Source organism: Geospiza fortis, unplaced genomic scaffold (assembly GCF_000277835.1).
Source record: "Geospiza fortis unplaced genomic scaffold, GeoFor_1.0 scaffold325, whole genome shotgun sequence".
Taxonomy (NCBI): domain Eukaryota; kingdom Metazoa; phylum Chordata; class Aves; order Passeriformes; family Thraupidae; genus Geospiza; species Geospiza fortis.
This window is the reverse complement of record NW_005054427.1, coordinates 24,445-32,381: the sequence shown is the minus strand read 5'-3', so window position 1 is coordinate 32,381 and position 7,937 is coordinate 24,445. Positions and strand designations below refer to the sequence as shown.

The following is a 7,937-nucleotide window of genomic DNA, read 5'->3' as shown; positions in this document are numbered from 1 at the left end:
AGGCCGGAAAGAGATGATGGAGTAGCTGGTTGCTGGACTCTTTTTGGTACAGCCATGGACAGAACCATGCTTCCTCGCGACACAGAGGCTGCATGCAGGGGGGAGGCGATGGCTCAGAACTGAGAGGGTTCAGTTTTGGAGACCCCCCGGCCCCAGGGGGTAGACAAGTATGGGGGGGACAAGAGGTCCCGAGATGAGAGAAAACTGTGCTTTTTTGGAACTGGTCAAAGCACCCTTAAAAGGACAACCCTCGAAGCAGCTCTGTTCCTTGTCCAGTGGTGAGAGCGCTGGGCATGCAAGGAAGAGGTCACCATGGCCCCAAGAAGGACTCCTCTCCTCTTGATGGACTGGAATTGAGTATTTACAGGGTGATGGATGGAGACTTGAAATTTGGAAGATGTATTGGAAATGTGCTGGGGGGAGGAGGAAATGTTTTTGTGGAGTTTTCATTTTCCAGGTGTGTGTGTGTGGGTTTTTTTTTTTTCCTTTTGTAGTTTAGTTAATAAACCTTTTTTTTCCCTAAGGTAGAGGCCTGCTTTGCTTATTTCCTGGTCACATCTCACAGCAAACACCAGGGAAGTATATTTTCATGGGGCACTGGCATTGTGCCAGTGTCAAACCATGACAATTAAGTAGGACCATATTTTTAATATAGTCCCCTTTTGGAGACCAGGAGTAGAAAACAATTGATGTTATACTGAATCAGACATACTATGATCTCTACGTGTCATTCTGACTAAACTGGTTGGAAATGTTTTTACAAACAATATTTTGGATGTAATTTTGAAGAATAACTGAAAATAATGAGCATCATTCACTGAGAACATTAAAGCATATACACAGAAAAAAATTGCAATTTTTAAGTAACTGATATTCCACTTATTTTTACTAAATAGATTTATTTTCTTTGTTCAAAATGCTTCTGTAAGCTCAGTCAATTCTGGCTCTACCGAAAGGAGCAACAGAGTGCTACCAGTTACTGCACAATCAGCTTCCAACACAGTCAAACATCAATACACAGCAGACAATCAGATAACATGCATTTATAAAACCAGAAAGTATAAAACCTTTCAAAGTTTTTAAGGTGCTACCAGCTATCTTCCATATTTCTTATAGAAAAAAAAATTAAATATCAAAATTAAGGCTTTCATTATAGATAATGCAAATAACTAAATGGAAATTAAAATATAAGTATGTATTTTCTGCTTGGTAAATATTTTTTTGAGTTCTGCTGGTTTTTTCTTTTTTTTTTTTTTTTTTTAAGATGGATTAATGGATTATATTTTGAAAGTAAAACTATCTAACCTAAAGAAAAATGCTTACCAAACAACAAAAACACGTGTCCATTATTCCTACCAGCTCAGGTGAAGTGAGATCCTTTATTTTAATGGTGCCATCCTTTGAAAACAAACAAACAAACAAAAAACAACCAAAGTCTTAAATACTATGAAAGCATACAGGCAAAATACCACTTATTTGTACCAAAGTCAAAAAAGAAATTAAAATTTGTTTAAGACTTCAGAGTAATTGTATGCCACTAGCTTTACAACACGTCTCAAATTCTTAAAAACTTTTCATTCCCATCAGTTAACACTGATCAAACATAAAACTACCCAAAGAGAAGACTAAAGTAAGAATTCTTATTTATTACTAGCCAAGAAAAGTTTAAAACCAGTTAACTGCTAACAGTAAAATCACAAAACTGTATCATCATAATAAAGATTGAACAAGGACTAATATGCAGGACCAACTCTTTGAAGACTGCTTTTTAAACTTACAGTATTTTACTGCCTTAAAGTTCAACACCAAAAAGGCTGCAAATTTGATCATGTAATTTGCCCAATGTATGCAGTCCTGGATACATTCTACATGACTTAGCTAGTGTTTAATGGAGTTCTCTGTCTCCATTCCAAATGTTTACCATAAAAAAATACTCTTCCCTCTGAGTGCATTACTTTTTCTGAAATAACAGCAAGTCTTTCAATCTCTCTTTCAAGTCCTCCAATTTACCTTGATCATAAATCAAAAGTTAATCATTACTGTCAATGTTGGTAAATTATCTGGCTTCCGTTCAGTGCTGATAAACTCAAAGAATGATAAAGTGTTAATTTCCAGCTTTTTTTAAGAAAGCTGGTTTCCATTCAGGTTAAACAGAAGCTAACCAATACATCTTCATAGAAAAGACACATTTTGGGGAAGCATAGAGTTATTTCCAAAACAATGTTGGAGATATATTTACTTGAGGTATCAATAACTAATAATTTTATATTACTTTTCACTGGAAGAGTTAGCATCATTATGATAATGCAAGTAACAAGAAAGGTAAACATTACAAGCTATTTTTAACTTAATTTTCCAAAAGAAAAAAGAAAAACATAGATTTCAAGAGAAGACTGAAAACTTCTAAAAAAACTATTTATGCTCTATTGGGCTTAGCTGTAATTTGACAAAAATGTGTATTTCTACAGACAGTGTAGGTAAACCCAGGAAATTCATACAAACCTTAATAGCTTGCTCGAAGTTAAGAACCTTTCTGTTAACTTGGTTTCCAATCATACCAGCATCCATCTTGGGATCCATCATTTCAATGGCAGACATGGCTTCAAAAAGACCAAAACTAGGAACACAAATAAAATAAATGTGCTCAATGTAATTTTTTTATATGAAATAGTCTTTGCAAACTAACCAAAAAGAACATAGGATGACAAACCAAGTAGACTATATTCTGACCACAGACAATAAGATATGTGAACATTAGTATTGATCTTCAGAGATCATGGTTTTCAGGAAGTTAAGACTCTCTCAACACATTCACAGGAAAAGAGATGGCTAAAAGTAAAAGAAAATTATTAACCTTTCTATAAGGATGAGGAACACTCCTGAGTGAAATATCCCACTACTATATCTTTGCACACTTGTTTCTATAAACTTAATAGCATCTTCTTGAACATCATGTAAAATCATAAACTGATATTAACTGAACAAGCTGTTCCTTAGCACACCACATCCAAAAAACCAAGCAAGATAGTAAGATACATCCCCCACACACTAATGACAATATACATAACATAGACTAATATATATTGAAATAACAGCTTTATTTAAAATAAGCATGTTAACAAAACTGATGCAAAATAAACCTCAGCACGTGACAACATATCACTTGTAGTCAGGGCAGACGAAAAAAAGCTTGCAGAAGAGCCACACCAAAAGACTTTCCTACATATGAAGAGATACAGTGCTTCACTTTATCACAACATTTGTCAGAACTCCAGGCTTTATAATACAAAATGTTTACTGAATGCGACACAATTAAATTCTGCGAATTTAAATTCTGTATTTGATGTATTTGCTCTGAAATGCTCTTATGTATAAAACTACACCTGAAAATTTGCTTTGATTCAACTTAGTAACTAGCTGGTGACATCCGTGCCCACACTTTTAAGCAGGCTTTCATTTAATAGCATGCTTCTGTTTTCTGAGCTATTAGTTTCAAATTCAGCAAAGTCTTTACAACATGCTTTTCTTTGAAATATACTTTCAATGTGTAGATTTCTCACTTTCTGCTTTAGCATGATATTTATGTTGCATTAAGGCATACAGATTGTTTATCAAATATTTTATAGAGACACTTGGGATAACCAGCTTTAAGGTCTTTCAGGCCTTTTTTCATAAAAGCAAGTCCCATAAGATAGTGCAGTAATGTAATCACCACAGATCATAAGATATGCTATGAACATCTGAAATACAATTTCAATCACATTGAAAAATGCTATGTTATACTCAGAGCATCAGATATGTTCAGCATTCATACAAGTGCAGCATATACACACTGCTAAGAATGTATTCTATATACTTCAAATACTTTATTTGAAGTAAAAGTCTAAAAAAGCTTAGTTATTAGGTAACATGAACATGTTTGCAGTAATCTTATCTAAAAGCCAGAACCACCACACACACATACTTACAGCTTGTCATGAAGCAGTTCTCCTAACTTCAGTTCTATAAAGGAACAGGACAAAACAAACAATTATAATCATCCTACTAGCACAACTTTTCCAGGGTAGTCTTGTCACACACCAAACTGCCTTATGCCAAGATATAACAAGCTGCAGGAAGCAGATCAGGCACTTCTACTTGCATTGTGTTTGCATGGCCTGGGTTTTGTAGCTTGTGGGGGGACGACTGCAGGGATGGCTTTTGTGAGAAGGTGCCAGAAGCTTCTTCCATGTCCAGCAGAGCCAATCCCTGCTGGCTACAGAGATGGATGTGCCGCTGGGCCAATTAGAAAGAATAATACCTTGTGGTAAGAGATTTAAGAAGAAAAAAAAAACCCAAATTGGACAGTTTCAACTGCAGATGGAGAAGAGCCGAGTGAGAACATGGGAGAAGAGCACTGCAGACACCAAGGTCAGTGAAGAAGGAGGGGGAGGAGGTGCTCCAGGTGCCAGATCTGAGATTCCCCTGCAGACCATGGTGCAGACCATGGTGAAATAGCTGTGCCCCTGCAGACCATGGAGGCCCATGGGATGCAGAGATCCACCTGCAGCTGGTGGAGAAGACCCATGTGTTGTGAACCTATGGGACACCTGTGGAAAGAAGGGCCCTGCTCCCATGCTGGAGCAGCTTGTCCTTGGAGGACTGCATCCTGTAAAAGAGTGACCCAGACTGCAGCAGTTTTGGGAGGACTGGGTGTCCATGGGAGGGACTCACATTGCAGCAGGTCACCGAGAGCTGCTGCTCATGAGATGGACCCATGTTGGAGAAGTTCATGAAGAGCTGTCTCCTGTGGGAGGGACCCCATTGTGCAGCAGGGGAATGACTCCTCTTCCTGAGCAGTGGGAGAGCTCCAGGTGATGAACTGGCCATAACCCCCATTCCCTGTCTCCCTGTGCTGCTGGGGTAGGAGCAGAGCTGGAAGGAAGGAGAGGTAGCAGGAAGATGTTTTTAAGGGGTTATTTTACTTTCTTATTACCCTGCTCTGATTTTGTCAATAATAAATTCTGTTCATTTCTCTAAGTTGAGCCTGTTTTGCCCATGATGATATGTGGCGAGTGATCCCTCTCAGTCCTTATCTCAACCCATGACCCTTCATTAAATTTTCTCTCCTCTGTTCAGCTGCAGAGGGGAGTGAGTGGCTTTGGTGTGTGCCTGGCATCTGGCCCAGGTCAACCCACGACACTACTGCTTTTACTTACAGAACACTTTCAGGACTGAAAGACTAAAAAAACACCCCAGTGGTTAACAGTGTGCCCCCATCCCTCTGATATTCTAGGAATTAAAAAAGTTTTAGAATTACTAAGTACACAGTGCACTCATAGCGCAAAAAGCTGATATACTGGGCTGCAGGTCAAGGGAGGGGATTCTGCCCCTATGCTCTAATGAGACCCAGCTGGAACACTGCAGCCAGGTCTGGGGTTCCAGCACAGGAAGGACATGGATCTGCTGGTTCAAGTTCAGAAGAGGCTAACAAAAATGAATGGAAGACTAAAGCACCCTTCCTGTGAAGACAAGCTGAAAGAGTTGGGGCTGTTCAGCCCCAGGTCTATGGAAGTCTATGGAGACCAGCTTGCATTCTTCCAGTTCATAAAGGAAGTCCAGAAAACACCTGGTGATTGACTTTTTACAAGGGCATATACTGATAGGACAAGGGGAAATGCTGTTAAACTAAAAGAGAGATTTAGATTAGATACTGGGAGAAATTCTTTACTATGAGGGTGGTGAGTCACTGGAACAGGTTGCCCAGAGAAGCTGTGGATCCCCCATCCCTGTCACTGTTCAAGGCCAGGCTGAATGGGGCTTTGAGCAACACAGTCTGGTGAGAGGTGTCCCCTGTCCATGCCAGAGGAGTTGGAATGAGAGGATCTTTTAGGTCCCTTGCAGCAGAAATCATTCTGTGATGATTATTCTGTGAAACAGTAGCATCTGAATAGCCTGGGATACAGCTGTTTCCCTCTGCTCCTTTATTCATGCGTCTTAGTCTTTTCCAGGGGAGACTACTGAAAGGCTTGCTTTCCCTCATAACATTTAAAGGAGTCTTTAGATATATTTGATGGGTACAGATGTAAGTAATCTATTACAGATATAAGTAATATAGAGAAATAATTATTTATAAGTAATTCAGAGTAATATAGAGAAATAATATACAGAAATTGTGTTTATCATTATGTAATATTCTGTGTGGTAAGATGCAGTTTGTACATTTATCTTTCCTTACTGTCATCATAAAATCAGTCAAAAAACCTGTAAACTAGCAGTAGCACCTAACAGTAATAAAGGTACTGTTTAAATGGAAGCAACTGCTTCCCCATTACTGAGATGCATTGCATCAATTCAAAAACTCAGACTTGTTTCAAAGATGAAAAATTATGCACTGATAAATTAAATAAATTACTGGACCACGGAGATCCAAAAATATGCAAGAAAGAAACAGTGTTGACTCTGCATGCAGGAATGACATTTCCACTTGGCAGAAGAGACAGTAAGAAATCTTTGCAAAGGAAAAAAAGCAGATGTGAAAATGCATAAGATGAAAAAACTTTAATTAAAGAGGTATTTATGTAGTCTGGAAGAGGAAACAAAGTAAGGTAGTTCATGATAATTCCAACCTCAGAGTTAACACAGAATCAATGCTTGTTCATCTGAACCTTGAACCTGGGTCAAAAACTATTGCTCAAAAAAGCTCAAAGAACTACACTCAGGCCTCCAAAGGATTCCAAGTTTTCTCAGAATGAAAGGACTACAACTCACCTCTACAAGCTTCTTCAAAATCCTGGGTTATATCTATCCAGCTGGTATTACTCTTTTCCATCTTGTCAGGCATACTGAGTTCCCATCCTGAATCATCATCTTCTAGTGTAGCTTTCATAACCATGATGCTGCACCTTTAAATTCCTGTCAGAGACACCATATATTTGCACAAATCAGAGAAGCTGCTTTGTGGAAAAAATTTTTTTCTCTTCAATAATCAGGTGAGAATGGGAAATGAACTAACATTTTATTTAAACATCTACTGTTATACCAGACCAACAGAAAAACCCTTATTAAAAACCAACTCTTTAAGAAAAAGCTTTCCTTATGCATAATTTCTTTACAAGTAGCTTGTTCACTGTGAAACCTCAAAAACTACGGACTTCAGAACATCAGCTGTTCAGACCCATACTAAAGTGTCTATTGTCAAATTGGAAATAAAATCAGAAGCATAACAACAGATGCAGACGTCACAATTTTCTATTTGTTCTTTTACACTGTTAGACTATACGCCCTCCTACTGCTCTGCAACAGAAATTAAAAAGATGGTACTGTAAAACTGAAAAAATACTTATTTCCTACGATTTCCTCAGCAGAACGCAGTATCAAGATTGCAGCACTTATTAAGCAAGTTCAGACTGGATTATAAATTTTAAACTCCGCCGACCAGCTATACTTCGGAACTGGTTTTGTTCTTTCGCAACCTCCCGACACGCGGGCAGCCCTGAGGACTTCCACGCTTCCACGGTCAGCCTGCCCGTGAGGTATCAGCAACGCTGAACTCCCCTCTGCGGAGGGAGCTCCCGCAAGAGACAGCTGCGAGCGCGGCAAGCCCTGAGCGGCTAAACCACAGCCGCCACGGAAGCTTCAAACAAAGGCCCCAGTGGCAGAGGACGTCCAGGGCATCGGGAATTAACAAAAACAAAGGGGAGGACAAAAAAGCTTTTGAGCAGCAGCCCGGGGGTCCCCTCGGCCGAGCCAGGCCCACTCCCCATCGGGGGCCGTCAGGTTGTCACCAGTTCTCTAGCGACCGCAGGGACGACCAGGCTCAGTGGGCTGTGGTGAGGTAGTACGTGAGAAATCTGTTTAAATAAATTAAATTCCCCCTTGCATCCCGGGACAACCAGGCCCTTTGGGCTCTCCTCTTCCTACAGGTCACCCCAACTCCGGCGCTGCTCAGCGGGCCC

At 39.6% G+C, this 7,937-nt stretch overlaps 1 protein-coding gene across 3 annotated transcripts in view; it reads right to left on the bottom strand.

Annotated features, from left to right (window-relative positions):
• Window positions 1-7,431, bottom strand: part of NAA35 (N(alpha)-acetyltransferase 35, NatC auxiliary subunit) — a 27,507-nt gene extending 20,076 nt beyond the window's left edge. The window contains exons 1-5 of one of the 3 annotated variants that reach the window (XM_031061821.1): window positions 7,333-7,431; window positions 6,751-6,894; window positions 3,969-4,002; window positions 2,503-2,617; window positions 1,324-1,398 (exon numbers count right to left, since the gene is read on the bottom strand). In XM_031061821.1, the coding sequence (XP_030917681.1) occupies window positions 1,324-1,398; window positions 2,503-2,617; window positions 3,969-4,002; window positions 6,751-6,874 (348 nt within the window). In that variant the 5' untranslated portion in view covers window positions 6,875-6,894; window positions 7,333-7,431. Of the gene's footprint in view, window positions 1-1,323; window positions 1,399-2,502; window positions 2,618-3,968; window positions 4,003-6,750; window positions 6,895-7,332 lie in introns of those variants that run through there. The other 2 variants (XM_005426881.3, XM_031061822.1) reach the window with 2 other exon arrangements.
• Window positions 7,432-7,937: the final 506 nt, after the last annotated feature.